This window comes from Diceros bicornis, chromosome 2 (assembly GCF_020826845.1).
Source record: "Diceros bicornis minor isolate mBicDic1 chromosome 2, mDicBic1.mat.cur, whole genome shotgun sequence".
NCBI lineage: Eukaryota > Metazoa > Chordata > Mammalia > Perissodactyla > Rhinocerotidae > Diceros > Diceros bicornis.
Genome location: NC_080741.1, coordinates 45548216 through 45567829, shown reverse-complemented (window position 1 = coordinate 45567829; position 19614 = coordinate 45548216). Strand labels below are relative to the sequence as shown.

At 38.8% G+C, this 19614-nt stretch overlaps 1 protein-coding gene across 1 annotated transcript in view; it reads right to left on the bottom strand.

The window, feature by feature from the left end:
* Window positions 1-1670: 1670 nt before the first annotated feature.
* Window positions 1671-19614, bottom strand: part of ABHD5 (abhydrolase domain containing 5, lysophosphatidic acid acyltransferase) — a 41670-nt gene continuing 23726 nt past the window's right edge. Inside the window, exons 4-6 of the mRNA XM_058556050.1 lie at window positions 10151-10305; window positions 7309-7420; window positions 1671-3953 (exon numbers count right to left, since the gene is read on the bottom strand). Coding sequence (XP_058412033.1) covers window positions 3890-3953; window positions 7309-7420; window positions 10151-10305 — 331 coding nt within the window. The 3' untranslated portion in view covers window positions 1671-3889. The remainder of the gene's footprint in view (window positions 3954-7308; window positions 7421-10150; window positions 10306-19614) is intronic.

The window sequence follows — 19614 nt, the reverse complement described above, 5'->3', positions numbered from 1 at the left end:
AACTTGATAGTTAAGTTTTAGTTTTAAGAGCTGCTTTTTTTTAAATTATAGAAAACACAGCATCCCAAAGTAAAAAGTGTAAAACAAGATACAGATCTAGTTGCCATCCCTGTCAAGCTCCCTACCACCACTACCAAGGGAATTGATTTATTAGTTATTGGTATAACTAATTCTTCCATTGCATTTAAAAAAGAAAAATAGAAGCAAATGCATATTTGTTTTTTCATTCATCTCCTCTTTTACACAATAAGTAGCACACCACACAACCTATTCTTCACTTCCTCTACTTCAGAGATAACTCCAGAATAGTACTCAGAAATAGTCCTCATTTCTTTTTATAGCTGTGCAGTATTCCATTGATGTACCACAGTTTCTTCATCAAGCCCTCTCAGATTTGGGTGGCTTCCAACCTTTAGCAGTTATAAACAGTGCTATAATGAAGATCTTTGTATACACCATTTCATATTTTTGCCAGTGCATCTCAGGTAGATTCTTAGAAGTGAGACTGCAGGTTGAAGGATACACTCATATGTAATTTTGCTAGTTATTAACAAATTCCATCCATAGGAATTTGTACTTTTCAGAGTGCCTGTTTCCCCACTGTCTCACCAACAACAGAGCGCATTGTGTACCTTGGATTTTTCCCAATCTGACAGGTAAGAAAATGTGTCTTGGCGTCTTGGTAGTCTAAATTTGCATTTCTCTTATTATGCATATCCTCATATGTTTAAGGGCCATTTGCATTTCCTGTGAACTGTCTGTTCATATCTTTTTGCCCATTTTCCTTTCAGGTTCTTCTCAAAGTTTAGGAATTCTTCATATATTAGGGCTATATTTACCTTTTGTTATAAGTGTTGCAAATATTTTTGCCAGTTTATTATTTATTTTTTAACTTTGCTTTTTTTAGACCACCCCAAACTCTTATTTTCAGTTAAAGATACAAACTTTTCCTTTTATTGCTTCTGGATTTTCAGTCATAGGAAAGTTTTCCTCACTCTCGGATTATAAAGAAATTCACCAATATTTTTTTCTAGTTATTTAGAAGGTTTCATTTTTATAATTGGGTTTCTGATCCATTCAGATTTTACCTGTGTGTACAGTGTGAGAAACAGATTTAATTTTATTTTCTTCCATACAGTTAAGCACATTTATCTCAACCCCATTTTTTAAGTCTTTTCCTCCATTGATAAGATGCTTCCTTTATCATATACCAAATTCCTGGATTTTCTCTATACTGTTTATAGTATGCTATGATATCTGGTAGGGTTATCACTCCTTCCCCACTGTTCTTTTCTAGTGTTCTTCTGACTACTATTGCTTATTCTTTCCAATACCTTCATACAGGGAAAAACTTCTTGTTTTATTGGGACCTAGTATACCCTTTAAAGGATAAAAATATATATATAAATGGAGACATTTCAAAAGTGTTTTCTAAATAATATTCTAAAACCAACTCTAGGCAAACTTGTTTCTGAAAATTAGTTTTAGAAGAAAACAGAAACCACACTAAGGGATGTGTGGACAGAGGTAGAGCCACATATGGAGGTCACAGCACTGCAGGACAGCCTTCCCTCAGAACGCCAACAAGCGTTACTGAACGCTCACTGGATCCATGGTCCTATAACAACTAGTGTAAACAGACTGGGCCATACTAGAAACTCAAGAAAATATACAGCACTATCACAGTAAAATTTATTCCGTAAAATAAAGTTAAAGTACATTATGCATAATTTAATCAACTACTCTAATAGAATTTTTTTTTTTAAGAAAACATTTAGCACCCATATATTTTCAGGAATTTGAAGACTGTGACCTTCCCTGCTAGTTCAATCATCACAAATTACATATACTATAGCCCAAGATAAAATTTAACTTTTAAAAAGAATTATGACAATATTTTTCAAATAAAGCAAAATCAGTCAGTGAGAAAATAAGTTCCACCTGACAATTGGGTACATCTTTTTTCTGAATCACCTGGCACATCTGTGGCCAGAAACCCCATTTACTAAGTGAACCTAGTAACTTCCCTCCAAGGGCTGGGACCAAGTTTGCTGCACAGAAACCCTCCTGTACAAGTAAAAACTGTCATATGCTCAGCAAAGAATAATTAAGAGAGACTGGAGAGTGTATCAAATTTGTGTGTCAAAAAATATAAAAACATTATGCAAATTATTTGTACCACTTAGAGGTCTGAATCTGGCCATCCAAGATACTAACTAAAAAGTAAAGGCTACTTCTGTTCTTAAAGTAGAGAAATCTGACAACATATCTTGGCTCTCATGTTACCTTTTGCACTAATCTAGTTAATCTGATGAGTGAGACAAATTATTCACTGGGAAGCTATTTTTCATGCTTCAGTATAATTTGCCTACTCTTTTGTAAGGGAGATAATGTTGAAAATAGAGCATTTGGTCTTTCTGGCAGTTAATCAACAGTGATACAACCTTACATTTCCTAACAACTACAAATTTCCTAATTAACCATTTTAAAAATGCAACAGTCAAAACCATTAAACCATTATTTGCTCTAGTTCACTGTTTTTATTTACATAACCACCTTTCTCTTAGACAAGCAATGCTAGCAAAACATACGGCAAAGATGCCTTGTGGGTGATCCTATTCAATTTTCTTTTTCAGAGGGTATTCTCAGCAGCCAGTTACCACAGGGAGATTTTTCAGTTTCAAAGTAAGTTTTCCTCATTTTCAAAAAGGAACAAAGTGCTACACTTCATGGTAATTATTGTCAAATAGTTCAATCAACTGTATAGAATTTTTGTAATATAACTTCAAGTATGTAAATTATTTAATTAACACAAAACTCTTAAAAAAAAAAAAAAACCCAAGTGCCAGCTCATTTCTGGTGCCATGAGATGTAACAGCACCACCTATTTTTATATTTTAGTGGTAAAAATGTAATCCAGTTTTAGCACCCATCTTACGAGAGTTAGATGTTAATGAAATATATGATTTGGCTTACTGGAAGGTAACAGTCTTAATGTCCCCTCAGTGGAGAAATCTGCTCTTTTAAAAGCTGCATCCTGGTTCACAAAAGAATACTAATAGGGGTTGGGGGGTGAAGGGACAGACTTCTAGTTAAGGCTTTTCAGTACTTGAATCTCTTAAGTATTAATGTCATACTTCCCTGGAAATGGAGAATTATATCACACACAGAAGATTCCACAGAGTTATGCTGATGCAGGCTTGTCAGGATGGATCACACTTAAACTGCTGAATATGGCTTTGCAGCCTTAAAGAGAGAACACAGGAAAATCAGAAAAATTAATGCTAGTGATCAACTCCCATCTTTTTAACCAAAATGCTGTCACTCCATTTCAAAAATGAAGTGAAGTATTCTAAACAAGCGACAAAGTTTTACATAAAAACACATTGAATTTTGATTAACTATATCAGTTATCAGATATGGTAAATACAAGCAAAGAAAATAAAGTGCACCTTTACAGTATATAAAATAATAGACACAGAAATCACCCTTTAAAATTGGCAATATAGAATGCAATACAAAAAGTACCTGACATAGCAAAGTTATACAGAAATGAAAAAAATTTCAGTTGAAAAATTATAATTTTTCAGTATAGCAGAGGGACAAATAACCTTTATTAAAGCTATTAGATTTAAAGACTCTTGTATATTTCGATTTTGTGTAGGAGAAAAGAAAGCCATTCTTCTAGAAGGCACTAACTGGTTTAAATGTACAAGCAACTTCATAAAGAAAACATGTGCAAAGTACAGTCAAGAAGACTGCCTGGTTCTTGTGTTGTACTCCTTCCTCTTCACTGTAGACTGTGAATTATTGCTGAGGAAGTGTATCAGTCAGCAGGTTTTCCCACATCATCTTCAGTGTGCTCAGTCCACAGTGTCACAGATCTCCTTTACTTTCTGGTTGAAGTCTTCTGGTTGATCTGCATACACATAATGCCCTGCACCAAGAATGGCCTGGGAAAGGAAAAGCAGTCAGATGGTCAGTGAGTAAAAGCATTTAATAAAACGCAATGACATAAGCAAAGACACTTAGCATTGAAAGTGAGAACAGCTATATATAAAGAAAACATAAAAGAAAAAGCAACACTGATATGTAGTAACTATTATATTTTTCCATCAAATAAAGGATCTGAGAATAAAGAGAAAAATCTATTGAACCTCACTAAAATTTTAATATGCAAAAAAAAAAAAATTCTAAATTGATCACTAATGATAGGGCCAGTAGATAAACTGAACAAAATGAGAATGTGCTCCTTGTGAGGTGGGAGCTGGTCGAGGTGCTACAGGACTCGTCCCTCTTTCAGTCTCTCTCACCTGAGAGATGCTCCGGCTCTAAGGACAGGCAAGACCCCTAAGAAAGGCGATTCACTGTCTGGACATGAAGATCTGTGTGGGTCAAACCCTGCCCCTATCACAAGTGATATCAGGACTCTGACTGAGGCTGCAGGTTTAGCTCAGATGTGAAAGCACAGGGACAACCTGAAATCTCATTGAAGGCAAAGATAATAGAACAGACTTCACCTACAACTGAAAACCAAAACTAAGCCACACACTTACTATCGTCTTCACATATGAATGTGGTCGTAATGACTGGATGCTGGTACCAGAATTGCCATCTATGCAGGATCGGGCGCCGTAGATCACTGAAACTGGAATGTCAGGGTGCATTTTCCCAATTCGCTGGAGCATTGGCCTTTTTGCCCATCCATAAGGAATAGTCATATTTTTGAACGCTGTCTCACCACTTAAAGGAAAAGGAGAAAATCACATGTATTACTTCTGGGGATGAGTATGTATCACACTCTCACCTCTATCAAAACACCCATGTTTAGCTTCTCCCCCATTTAAGAAAAACCTCAGCTTAAATAGAAAATAATTTAGTAGAAACTGTAAGGAACAAACCCCACAGAAGATATACACTTCTGTATATACCCCACAGGCAATATATGCTTTTGTTAGGTAAACAAGGATGCTTCAAACTCCAGTTGATTAAAAAAAGTCATCATCTTCAAAATCAAAACATGCAACCCTAACCCCATATCATTAAATTATTAAATTTCCTGTGGGGATAGTTAAAACATGTTTTTTCACTCTATCTTATTTCAAATGTAGAAGGTAGCTTTTCCAGATTCATGGCACCAGCTCTTTACCTGCAATGGCAAAACCAATACCAAGATACGAAGAAATTCAGATTAAGTACTCTTGATGTATAGGTTATAGTTTTAATTTTCTGTGTATTATGGCGTTTGACATTTTTAAAAAAACCTTTCTTGCTGGGGAGAGACTGTACCTTCTGGAGCTAGCCAATTCTTAGAGATAGCAAAGGACTCAACAGGGAACATGCCTTTGATATGCAAACTAACCAATCCAGAGCCTTGCCTCTTCTGTCCAGCCCACATATCCCAGGAGGTAATATTCCTCTGCCTTAATCATCCCAGGGCCAGGTACCAGGCAAATAGAGACCACCCCTACATCTTAGAGCCCACAGAAATTATTCAACTAGTCAATCCTAAACTGTTCACCCTGTCCTGCCTTGCCTTTCCTGAAGAATCCAATAAAGACTCTGGCCTAGACTTTTCCTTCACTCCTGTCTTCTGCCAGCTGACCAAAATCTGGCAGCCCCCTGTGACCCTTCATGGCATTCAGTGATCCACTCTCCAGGACCTGTGAGTATAATAAAATTTGTTTTCTTGGGCTTCTCTTGCGTCTTGTCTTGTGGCTGCACCTGACTGACCATCACATAAAAGAACAGGGAACACTTCGCAAACTCCCAGGATAGATCCATTTTGCTGTCATTTCTGCTTCCTTTGCGGTACTAGGCATAATTCTGAAATGTCTTTTAGGAAGAATTCAAGTTCCACCATAAGAAAGACAACAAACTAGAACTACACAGGCATAGGTAATTATGAAATGTGAATAAGTGAATCATAAAACACTTAGATCATGCAGGAAAACAGATGATCTACCTCGGACAGACCACTAAAAACAGCTGGTAGTCAATACAGTACGTGGATCTAATCCACCAGACCGGATTGCCTAGCAAGACCGGATTGCCTAGCAAGTCACAAAACATCAATCTCTTGAGTATCCCAAACCTCTCCAGCCTCCTTCACTCTTGGCAGAGAACCTCTAATCTACTGTGTTAAAAAGACTGAGGCTACAGCTATACTTCAATAGCTCCCATGGCCTCAATCTTTTTAATAGAGTATCTGTACGTATTCCCTGCCAAAAGTGAGGGAGGGAAAAAAAAGTGAGGGAGGCTGACTCTGCATCTAGCCTCTCAGCCTTGCACCCAAGTCTCAATCTCAGAAAGGATGAGGTACCACTTGTATGCTTTAAAATGTGGTCCATGGACCACCTATACTAGAATCACCGGAAACATTTGTTAAAGATGCAGCTCAGAACTGCTGAATCAGAGTCTTAGAAACAGGCCTCAGGAATTTTTGACAAGCTCCCCAATAATTCTGGTGCACAAGGAAGCATGAGAACCAGAACTCTCACCATCACACTCCATTCCTGACCTCTCTCTAGCAACTCTAGGGTCCTGTATTTCAGGGTCCTCCTAGCTCCCCACTAACTTCAGGCTCTGTTTTCTCCATGGGTGCCTTTTATTTTTTTTAAATTAAAAAACACCTTTGTTTGGTCCTCTTGCTCCCTCTGGCTACTATGCTCTCTCTCTCCTTCTTCTATCACTGTCAAAATACATGCAGAATCCCTCCCCCTCCTCTACCCAACCTTCACCCACTGCAGCATTGTTTCTCATGCTGATCTACAGACATTAAGAGTTGCTCAGTAAAAGAAGGGTATCATCATCAAACGAACTTGAAAAATGCTGCACAGCATTTCCCATGCACTTAGAGGATTTAATACCCTTTGGCATAGAAAAGGTTCTAAGAAGATCCACAGTACAGAAAACCATCTACTTTTGTTTAATCCAGCACCCCTATTTTTGTACAACATTCATACTCAGTTTGGGAATGCTGTTTTATTTGAAATTCTTCTTGAAAATCTCTCAACTTCAACCACTTTCTAGAGATGCCTAAGACCAAGACTTCCTCAAGTTATCCAGAAGCACCTCACAGAAAGAAAGTACATCTTGCTAATCTCCCATAAGAATCCAGTAAGATGTTTTACATAGTAGGTACCCCATGAACAGATGGGTAAATTAAGAAGTATCAGTCATTTAACTACTTGTCCTTTTAAATTTAGTCATTTAACTACTAATACAAATCTCCTGGACTATTCCCATATTTTCAAAAAAGAAAAGTCTAAAACACAAACACAGTAAATTTAGAATCATAACCCTTACCTTGGAGTCTGTACATTACAGTGGTAGATGTATTCTGTCACAGTATCATCTTCAAACATTGAAGAATACTTCCGTTTGAAATCAGGCCTTAAACGCTGCACTAGACTTAAACCTATTCATTAGGAAATGAATGTTTTAAATCACATGTTTTAATTTATAATTAACTTACAGACTAATATAGACTAAGTTTAAGTGTTTGCTTGTACACTGTGTTATATGCTACATATATACATGTATTCAAATATATATTTTAGATAGAAAAAAGCACTGATCCTAAAAGCTGCTCTCCTCAAGTTCCCCAATTAATAAAAATTAATGAGTGTCATATACTGACTTACAGATGTGCTTTAGAAGCTCAAAAACATATAAGTTAGTTGTCTAAGAGTTGTTTTTGTACGAAAATAAATTCTATTAAACGCGGCAGGTGAAGAGAGCAGCTCACACATAAAATTAACTTATTAACTTGTATTTCTTCCACAATTACAATACTAACATCTAAATAAAGTAAACTGAGATATATAAATATTTCTGTGGGAAAACAAATTCAGAGTTTCTGCTTGGACACTAGCAATACTCCTTGCTAAGGCCATCCACAGTGGCCTCCACGGTCCCACTCCTGAGGTGAGAGGTAGGGGCAAGGCCCCCAAAGGAAAGAAGATGAAGTCTGGGAGCCTTCGTCTGGTTGTCTATTTTCCCTCGAGGGCCCCCAGGACTGGCCAGTTTCCCTTTCTGCTATTACTGCCCATCATTCTAGCAAGGTCTTACTTCTTTACTGGCCCTGCCCTCCTATCTCTGAAGGAATTCTACAGCTCCATCAAGACTTTTTAGGATGCAGCTGATACTCCACATCGCCCCCTACTACCAGCTCCACATGCAAGCAATAATGGGAGACACAGGACATGGCTTTAAAGGTCCCCTCCCCTAGGCATCCTCCCTCCCCCATCATTGTCTCCAAATTTCTTTTCATACTTTACTTTTCCCATAACTGCTACTTGTGTAACTGTGAGCAAGCAAAATCCATTTATATTTGAGGACTATATAGACTAAACAATGTAGTTCATCAAAGGAGGACCAGGTACCTAAGAAGGAGTGGCTCTACTAGGGAGGGGTGCAAGATCGGGGGCGGGGAAAAAGGCTATCCATAAGAACACTGAGGGAGTGTAGTGCGGTCACCAGTTCAACCCCTGTGCCCTCTTCTGATTCCTATAGTCCCCCTATTCTCCTTACCCCAAACAGATGGCACTAGGGAAGGAGGGGCCAGGCCTGGCAGAGGGTAGCAGAATCTACAGTCACCTATGCAACAGTACTTCCACACCCTCACTCACAATCCCCCCCACCCCCCACCTCATGCCTCTCTTCCTTTCTTGCTAACAGAACCTGACTTTTGTATATCAATTAGGCAGCAACACGCCCAGGAAAGCAGGCCCCTCACTCATCCTCTGGGAACAAATCATGATTGATCAGTCATAGAAATTTATTCTTCTCTGCTGGTGGAAGAACTAGGGGTGGGCGGAAACATAAGGGGAGGTCTGCTGGGGCCTTCCAGGGAAGATTTTTTTCCCCGACAAAGAGATTCATGGAGAGGAGAACCATTTTCCATGCTTTCCCTTCTTCTTGCTCAGAGTGCTGCTTTGTGAGATAATGTTTCCTGCCATAGCTGCCATCGCACAACTGTGAGGAAAAAGGTCAAGAGAATCACACAGACTCAAACCCTAACATCAATTAGGTAGCTACTAGAAGAAATGCTAAAACCACCTGTCTCCAGGCTGCTTGTTAAGGAAATAAGAAAAGGCCTTATGTTTTAAACCACTTAGGTATTCAGTTACTTTCACCTAGAAGTGCTCCTAACTGATATAAGTTGTAAGAGAGAAAGGCAGAGGTCCAGACCATCACCATCTGCAACAATAAGGAAAGGAAATTCCCTTGGCTGTGGGGCTGAGACAGAGGAACTGAGAGTCAAATGAACTTAAATTGGAGACTAAACACTGGTACCCTCAAAATATGACCAGAATCACAAATCAGGAGTCCCCAAAATCTTTGTGGAAAAGGATGACTATCTTCTTAACGCTCTAACATTATGGGGCAAGGAAGGAATCTGTGAGTGTGATGGTATCTGTTGTCCCCATGGTTGATCAGGTCAGGCTTTGTGATCTGCCAGCTGGATATCATGAACCTGCCAAATGCTCTCTAATGCTCACCAACAGGTCAACATGCTGCACTTTTCCCAATGCCCTGGGCTAGCAGATAAACTTCCCCAAGACACTCTGCTTGCTTGGCTTTTTTCAGAATGTTCAAGGCCAGCTAACCTCATCCTAAGTATTTCCTGCCTTGTCTACTTTGCTAATTACCTGTAATGTTTACAATATAAAGACTCCTGTTTAAGGAGAGGAGCCTGGTTTCATTCATCTTTATGCATGGACTGGTACTTTTTAGAGGAGGAGAAGAATTAAGGTTCCATTTTTTCATTTGTTTTTTTTTGTGTGTGTGTGTGTGAGGAAGATCAGCCCTGAGCTAACAACCATGCCAATCCTCCTCCTTTTTTTTTTCCCTTTTTCTCCCCAAAGCCCCAGTAGATAGTTGTATGTCATAGTTGCACATCCTTCTAGTTGCTGTATGTGGGACGCCGCCTCAGCATGGCCGGACAAGTGGTGCGTCGGTGCACACCCGGGATCCGAACTCGGGCGGTCAGTAGTGGAGCACGTGCACTTAACCACTATGCCACGGGGCCGCCCCTAATTTGTTTGTTTTTAAGATTTTTAACTAACAATGATGTCAGTAAATATTCCTCTACTGCTAATCTATAAACATTTTGCTTTCCTAGGACACAGCCATAAGCACTCACCAAAGGGTCCTGCAATCCTGAGGCCAGCTAAAGGGTTAAAGGGAGTCAATGCTGCTCCCAAGGCTCTGATCCAAACTGGAATTGGTCTGTCTTGATCAGCCAGGTCTGGTCGCTCAGGAAAACCCCAAGGCTCCACTAAAATGAGATGATTAACCCTGTTGGGGAAAGAACAGATTTAAGTTTATTTGGCAAATTCACCCTAGAATGATAAAGAACTAACACGATTTATAAAGTAAAGGTAGAAAGAACCACCTTCGAACACCTTCACATTAAAGAGAAGACTAATGGCTGAACAGGTTATATCACCCTCTTATTCTGTGCAAATTCTTGAGATCTGGCAGGATTTGAGAGGTATATGGTAGTAAGAGGGCTTCATTTTTAATATATCTAAATGTGGATAATAAAGGATGTGTGAAAGGGAATAGGAAAACTGTGTGACTATCTTTGAGAAACAAGAAAAGACAGCATTTGCTGTTAAGCTACAACTTGGCAGATGATATAGATCATCAACCACTCAGAAAAATCCAATGGTTCCATGTATCTCAAGGCTGACACTACAGAAATGACTAAAGATTAATATTACACTCACATGGCTTCAGACACCAACAACAGTTATCTCCTATCTCCTATCCTACCAATCACTCTAAAAATGTAGGTGGCATTAGGACTCTAGGTGGATTCAAAAGGACTTCAAATGAACTTTTCACAAACATAAGGATAATGTAATAATATGGGCTGAAAATATACCCCATAGTTTGTGATTCTAGTTTGGTAAATAGGAACACATCTACCCTACCCATGACATCATGACATACTGGCATTAGATTCTGTTCCTAATCCGTCCTAATTTTCTTCTTTACTGACCAAACAGATAGAAAATCTTCAGTCCCACCTCATATAAAATTGTTTCATATCACTAATAGTTTTAATTTTTCCATCTTATGAAACCTCCATGTGATGAGGGAAAACCAGAACTACCAGCAGTACTTCCATGTGGCTGCATCATGGTATTACACATTATAAAGATCCTGACAAAGTATAAAGGTCTTCCTGACACAAGATGATATTCAACTGTAACCAAAACAGTCAACAAATGCGAGCAAAAATCTCCCAAGGATGAACTGACAATGATTCTGAAGTCCCCTTCCTAAGCCATAATTGAAACAAAAAAGTAAAAAAACCAGAACATGAGAACAGATGGCCTTTACTCCCTATATAAAATGTTTTATTATTTTTGTCAGCACAGATAAGGATGAGTTAGTAATGAGTCCTTTGCTTTGTTGCATTTTCCCAAACAGAAAGCTTCAGAACATAGACCTAGATCATAAAGCTCCAAGGGCCCTTGGAGAATACTCAGCCCAATCTTTCATGTGACAGATGAGAAGGAAGCTGAGATGCACTATGTGACCCACTCCAGGACATAAAGTTAGTTAATGTAGAACTTGAGCTAAAATCCATATTTCCTGACACCAGTATACTGACAGATGCCAAGAAGCCATCAGGCAGAAGGCTCTCTCCTAACAATAGGCCAAGCAACATAAGATAAACATATTAGTAAAGGTAAAGCTTAACTTTTATCAACTCTAGGCCAGTCCTAACACTATACTCTCAATTTCACAGCCTTGAGAAGATTTGCAGAATGTAACTACGAATCTGTGTGGAGATATGTGATACACGAGATTTTCATATACTTTGAGTGCCTTCAATCCTTTAAGTTTTACAAGACTATTTTCTAATGGTGTGTGAGAAGGGGGATAGAAATGAGTTTGTTTTGTTTTTTAATGGCAGAGACAGTCTCTGATATTTTGACTGCCTCCTAAATTCGTCTTATTACAGCCCACAGTGAGATATGGGGGGGGAGAGGGGGTGGAAGTGTGCCAGGAGTATGAGGGGAATTAATGAAATAGCCACCTAGTTGAAAGCAGCAAAGAATCATGCTAGCAAACAGCCAATATTATTCACTATTGACCTACCTCCTAAAGAGAACAATGAACCCTTTATTAAACATACTTTACCTTAAAAGATGATTAAATTTTTGTTACATATTTGTTAAGGGATCTTGCCCAGTCTGGTCTAGGCTCTTACTGACCTGCTAACCCAAGAAGGGGCAGAACAAAGAAAACCTGAGGGAGGAAAGTCTCATCTACCTCTAGTTAAGTGATTGTTTTGTTTTTGCCTTAGTTTTGGCTTGCTTTGTTTAACATGGATCTTCAAAATACCATCTCTAGGTAAAACGCCAGTTTAACAAGTTATGCAAAGTATATATACCAGAGCAGATGACTTTTTTTTCCGAAAAGGAGTAAACTGCCCCAACAACTGGTCGATCCTGTGTCTTTAGAACCTAGCACGGTGCTTAGGCACTTGGAAGATGCTCAGTACACATCTGGAGTATTATGCTTTTCCACGTTTCCTTTTGGTCCTTGTCTATAAGGATATACAAATTTTATAAAGTATAACCATAGATTAAGCATAGGAGTTAGTCCAGTCTGGATTTTTCTGATCCCCTGCATGACATCAGAACTCACTGTTAATTTCTTATATTAATCTTGCAGGTCACTACTCATTAGTGAGTAGTAAAATCCATTTAGAGAGTCAGAGCCCGTCTGTTTTTTAATAACAGTGTATAATTTGGAATAGAAAAATATATCATAACAAGCATGAGTAACTCCACAAAACTTTTGTTTCAGACACACACACACGTATAAAATTCTTACTTGAGGGTTATAGTCAAAAAAGTCTGAAAACAATTTTTTAAAAAGCTCTCCAGCAACATCTAAATTGTAGTTATATATCATCTGCTTCCACTACGCGTAAATGACCTCAGAAAGTAATTGTTGCTTATTTTTGGTTTAAGGATTTTAAATGAGATAGACCACGCAAAGCACTTAGGTTGGTGGCTATCAAATAATAAATATCCAGTAAATGTTGGCGTTATAGTAGCAAAAATAGGAAGACTACTAGAGCAGAATTTGTTCCAGGGAGCGTGGGAAGACAGTGATTAGAACCATGCGAGCAGCGAGTAATTTAACTTCTATTCTTCAGGAAAGCCTGATCACAGGTTTTGGCTCACAGGTTATTACAACCTGGCACCAGACCAAGTTCCCAGGCTATCTTCTCACCTCCTTTTCTAGTGCAAGATTATCTCCTCATCTGAAGAGTTATTTTGTTTTAACGTGTATCTACAACTATTATTATATTCCAGACCCTACCGTCTAACATTCCACAGAGGATAGCCTGGTGGGGTTGTTAATTCATATCTAGGATTAAGGAATGGCTCTAGCCAAACAGCAGATGTAAGTCATCCTATCAGACATCTTTGTCAAGAATCAGAGACTGATTCAAACTACAAGAAAACACAGAACCGGCAGAGCAGGAACAAGAGAACACTGAGGCATTCCTCTCCAGGTTAGTCATTAGAGGAGGTCTTGAGTTTGAAGGTAGAGAGCAGATTACAACCTAAAGAGAAAAGCAGTGGACAACACACCTGCTCCAACATGCTGGGACAGCTGAGTCTAAATGCTAACAAGAGTATAAAACCTGACTTGCGAGATTTAAAGTCAGCCATCAGGCAGAAAGAATACAACAAGAAGAAGGATCAGACCCAGAAGCAAAATGCACAAGAGAGTCTACAGGACCTTCTTGTGGAATAAGGAAAGGAACAAGAAAAAGAACCAGAAAGAACTCTACTCAGTGCACAAATGAGGCATTCTCAAGATTAAGTTAGTCCCAGGTAGTTCCCATTGGCTCCAAGCCACTGGGGGGAGAATGGGGCAGGCCCGGGGAACAACCAACTAAATACCTCCAACTTCAGGTCAAGTAGAACAGCCTTTCTTCTTTAGAGGGGCCAACAAGAAATGCTCAGCCCAGGTCTGCAGTTAGGAGATAGAGCCAGACAAGGTCAAAAGATCAGATGATCTGAAAACCTTTCAGCGGAGAAGTAAAGACCAGTTGTAACCTATTCTATTGGAACTTGAATAGATCTCTTTGCTTAACACTTTCTAAGTCAATAAAAGTTTCTATAGTGTCCTTTTCCTTAGTTTATAACAAATACCTATAAAACACAGATAGTCTTTGTATGGGGTCCTGAGCAGTAGGGGCCAGAAAGAAAGGAAAATTTTAAAAAAGCTAAGCATACAAATGAAAGAAAGGAGATGGCATCTTTGGCTATTATTACTGGCTTACCCTACTCTCCCTTCATTCTCACCTTAAGGCGATCAGAGACTGCTTGATAAAGAAGGTTTCACAGAATGGCAGCCCAAGAAGCCCTACTGTTTGTGACAGTACATTAATCTACGAGTGAAATTACGGAGGGCATCTCTAACTATTACACATTGTGGTAAGAGAACTGAGATAAACTAAGGTCATCTTTTTGGAAGGAACATGGGGGTTGTGCCCCCAATGGAGTAATCTACTGACTAGTTCATAACTTTTTTGCCCGCCAGCCGCATGGCCTTTCCAGAATGGCCCACATGTCCACCTAGCATGGGGCCTTTGCAATGTCTGTCCTCACTGCCTAGAATGATCTCCTGCTACTCCACTTTGAGACCTCAACCTCAGGTCAAGTTGCACTTCTTCAGGGTACCATATTGGACCCAGAGACTGGGTCAGGTTCTCATCAAGAGTTGTCACAGCACTGCCCACTTCCCCTTCACAGCACTCACCACAGCTGTCATACTACTTGTGTGGTTATTTAATTTGTATCTCTTCCCGCAATACACCATAAGCCTATAGGCACAGAAAGTCACTCAACATTATTTAAACACAACCAATCTGCTGGAATGTGATGTTAGAGTATTTCACTCATCACCAATATTTCAATGGAGGAATCATTCAGGTACTTTTACATAAAGTATCAAAATTGCTGAAAACTTAGTTTTTAAATAGTATCAAGAATCTGGGTAAAATATGTGATCACTGCCCCAAGTGAGGCTATAAAACAACTTGCATGGACAGAGGCACTCTGCTGCTCATAGAAATGAAGCACCAAGGCTGACCTAACATACCAAAAATTAAAGAATAAAAATGATGAATTTTTTCCAACATAAGAATCCTTCCTAAACGAGCACATTAAATTAAGCATTTTCACTCTTGTCCTCAAACCGTCCTACAAAAATAAACAAAGAATGGAAGAACGGGGCTGCCCATAAAAGATAAGGACAGAAATAGGTATGGATTGGGACACTAAGTCCTAACAGGTAAAAAACTGTTGTTTTTGTGTTTATTTTTCCTCCATGCACGGAAACAACAAAAATTAAGGAGTTGTTGTTTTACTTAAGAGAGAAAAAAAAAAAGATTATATTTTTCATACCTGAGGAGGCAAAGAAAAAAGCAACATTCTCTAAGACCATTAGGAGACAAAAAAGGAAAGAGACAAGAAAAGATGCATAGTGAAGAAATGAACTGTATTTCATTTGGTTTCTATTAGACCATTTTTCCCCTCCTCTCACGGCCTTCTCCCCCCTCCCCAAAAAAATTTTTCTCCAAAATATATAAAGAACTCATACAACTCAACAAGAAAAAAACAAACAACCTGATCAAAAAATGGGTAGAGGGGGGCCGGCCCGGTGGCGCAAGCGGTTAAGTGCGCGCGCTCCGCTGCAGCGGCCCGGGGTTCGCTGGTTCGGATCCCGGGCGCGCACCGACCACTGCTTGGTAGGCCATGCTGTGGCGGCGTCCCATATAAAGTGGAGGAAGATGGGCACAGATGTTAGCCCAGGGCCGTCTTCCTCAGCAAAAAAAGAGGAGGATTGGCGGATGTTAGCTCAGGGCTGATCTCCTCACAAAAAAAAAAAAAAAAAAAAAATGGGTAGAGGATATGAACAGACATTTTTCCAAAGAAGATATACAGATGGCCATCAGGCACATGAAAAGATGTTCAACATCACTAATCATTAGGGAAATGCAAACCAAAGCCACAATGAGATATCACCTCACACCTGTCAGAATGGCTATAACTACCAGGACAAAAAAACAACAAATGTTGGAGAGGATGTGGAGAAAAGGGAACCCTCATACACTGCTGGTGGGAATGCAAACTGGTGCAGCCACTATGGAAAACAGTACGGAGATTTCTCAAAAAATTTAAAATAGAAATACCATATGACCAGCTATCCCACTACTGGGTATTTGTCCAAAGAACTGGATATCAACAACTCAGAGAGACTTAGGCACCCCTATGTTCATTGCAGCATTATTCACAATAGCCAAGACGTGGAAGCAACCTAAGTGCCCATCAACTGATGAATGGATAAAGAAGATGTGGTATAGGGGCCGGCCCAGTGGTGTAGTGGTTAAGTTTGTGCGTTCAGCTTCGGCAGCCCGGGATTCGCAGGTTCGAATGCCAGGCATGGACCTATGCACTGCTCATCAAGCCATGCTGTGGCAGCATCCCACACACGAAATAGAGGAAGATGGGCACAGATGTTAGCTAAAGGCCAATCTTCCTCAGCAAAAAAAAAAAAAAAAAAAAGATGTGGTGTATATATATATATACAATGGAATAATAGCCATAAAAAAGATAAAATCATCCCATTTGCAACATGTATGGAACTTGAGGGTATTATGTTAAGTGAAAACAGCCAGACAGAGAAAGACAAACACCATATGATTTCACTCATATGTGGAAGATAAACAAATACATGGACAAAGAGAACAGATTAGTGGTTACCAGAGAGGAAGGGAGTTGTGGAGTGGGCAAAAGGGATAAAGGGGCACATATATATGGTGACTGACAAATAATAATGTACAACTGAAATTTCACAATGTTATAAACTATTATGACCTCAATAAAATTGAATTAAAAATTTTTCTGAAATTCAGATTTATTTTAATGTCATGACAGCATAATAAAAATGGTACTTGTGGGAGAGGCTATGCATGTGTAGCGGACAGGGATTATATGGGAAATCTCTGTATCTCCCTCTCAACTTTGTTGTAAATCTAAAACTGCTCTGAAAAAATAAAAGTCTTTAAATAAAAAAGGACTTGGATCAAGTGAAAGTTGGATAAGAGACATTTGGAGTAGGTGGTTCCGTACTTGCTTAGCTGATACTAAAAGGGCCACTCTATTGTACCAGAGAAAATATGTGTGCGCCACAGGAAGCTTCCCTGGCTCACGTCAAACATTCCAGATCACAGAGACAACAACCCGGACACCATCCCATCTGCTCAGTATGAGTACAACTTGAAGAAACAGCTAATGCTAAATCTCACTTAATATGAGGCTTGCTATAATTATGAACATTTACGCTTGTAGTAATCAATCTTGTTTAACCGCGTTTGGATCTGTGAGTCTACTGAACAGTTCTTTTAACCATAACATCAAATCATCTATGTAAATGAGTATGAATTTGCCCAGACAGGATCAAGCACAAAAAGTTTCTTTAAGGTAAGAAATTAACAAAAATGAGAAACATTAATAGTAATCTGAATACACATGTGGGCAGTGAGGACCATCTGCAACAAAGGAGATGATGCACATACAGGAAAAAATAGAGACATACTTATTCATTTATCTCTTTCCTCTCCATTGAAAGAGAAGTGCTTCAAGGAAAGCCTCCTGAAAAGCAATAGAGGAAAAAAGCTAGGGAAAGGTGGAGGCCCAAGTCATTGTTACCTCCTGCCTTCCCATACTATGTGCTACACTGGGGTATTATCTGGTCTATAAGAATAAGAAGAAGGAAAGAAATTTTAAAAATCTTATTTTGTAGATTTAACACACTTCTAAACTAACTAAAGTTGTCGGCTCAAATGGCAGGTTAATTAATTATGCAAAATATGCATATATATTATGTATATATTAGAAAAAACATTCTCACTAATATCTTCTTCTCACACATACACACAAAATGATCCCACCTTTATTTCCACTGTAACTTGTTTTTATGAGACACACTAACTTAAGATGTAGATTAACTGGTCAAAAGGTCTAAAACTGAAATCTTTCCTGTTTACACATATATCTGAAACCTATTTTTCTCTCATAAAGAAATTGGAAAGGTATAACATAACCAGCTCCTATCTCTTGATAGTTTTATGCAAGATGGAAAGAGAAAGCAGAAAAAAGAACATAAAATTGTAAGCTAAAAGGTGAATTTAGTTACAATTCTCTTTTTCAGATTCATCTATTCAAGAAATCTTTACTGGGCACCCACTATGTGCCAAGCACAGTGTTCTCAATGGACTTCATTCATTATCTGGGATACTGAAAATCCACAGAACCTCATTATTTTGAAATTAACTTGTGTTTAATAACTTAAGTTTTATGCAGTTAAGAATCTAGGCTTTAATAGCCAAATATTCTGCAGAGTTCCACTCAATATTTGGCAGCAATCAGTCAAGTGAAACATCCTAATTATTTCAAGCATTCTTATATTCATCTATTGCTAATACTTAGTGGTTCTTGGTCTTGATACAGTACTTTAGTCTGATTTCTAGCATCAGGCACAAACATTCTAGAATCATTGTATAAAAGGTAGTCAATCCAATGCAGGGATCATTGGCTTTACTTTAGACACTTATTCTGCCTCCCATGTCATTCAAAATATGTTGCTATTCTCTTCTACAGATGGTTTTGAAGTAGTCATTCCCTCCTGAATCACTGAAGCCCCTTATTTCTTTAGAGCATTTCACAACTGCAAATGAAAATCTCACCAAATGAACTAAATAGCAGATAACCATGAAGACTCAGGTTTCTAAGACTTAGAGGTTACATGACCAGAGTCTAGCCCACAGAGTCCCATGTCACATCTCAAAGGGATAAATACCACAAGAGAGACATAATAAACACCTGATAACAAACAAAGGAAGCCCAACCCCCACAAACAGCCCTGTTGTCTTATACCAGAAAAGTATCCTTCTCTTCCTTTGCTCACAAATACAGCTAGCTGTTTGTCACTGATAGTAGGACACAATAAAAGACAGTAATTCCAAAAAGCCAACTAAGAGGGAAAAAAATTGGATTTCTTTTGAAAGAACAGGGCTGCCAGTTGACAAGACTATTACCATCTAGCACACACAGGATTATGAACTCTCCAGAAAAATCAAGTGTAAATGCTGACGTTTTAGATAAAGAATCTGTAGAGAAAAAGCTGGCTGCTCTAGAAGAAGAAAACCTCAGGTACACAGGGCTGCTGCTCCACACATCAAATTCTGTGTCAACAGCACACCTGGAGTTATGCAATGGGGCAGCTCACAGATGGCACACATGCACTCTGAAAGTGACCATCATTCACGTCTCATTCACAGACCTCAATGTGAAAGTTGGTTGCATTTTGGATTTAAAAATTAGTCCAATGGAAAAATACACTGGCAACACAAAAATGCTGATCTTTTTTGTCTTTCCAAAGGATGAGCAAACAAAAATGAGATTTTCTCAGCACCCAAATGTGACCTCCCCTCAGAGTAGCAACATAAATAATAGGAAATAGCATAAAAAATAAGGTAAAGAAAGGAGATGCTACAAA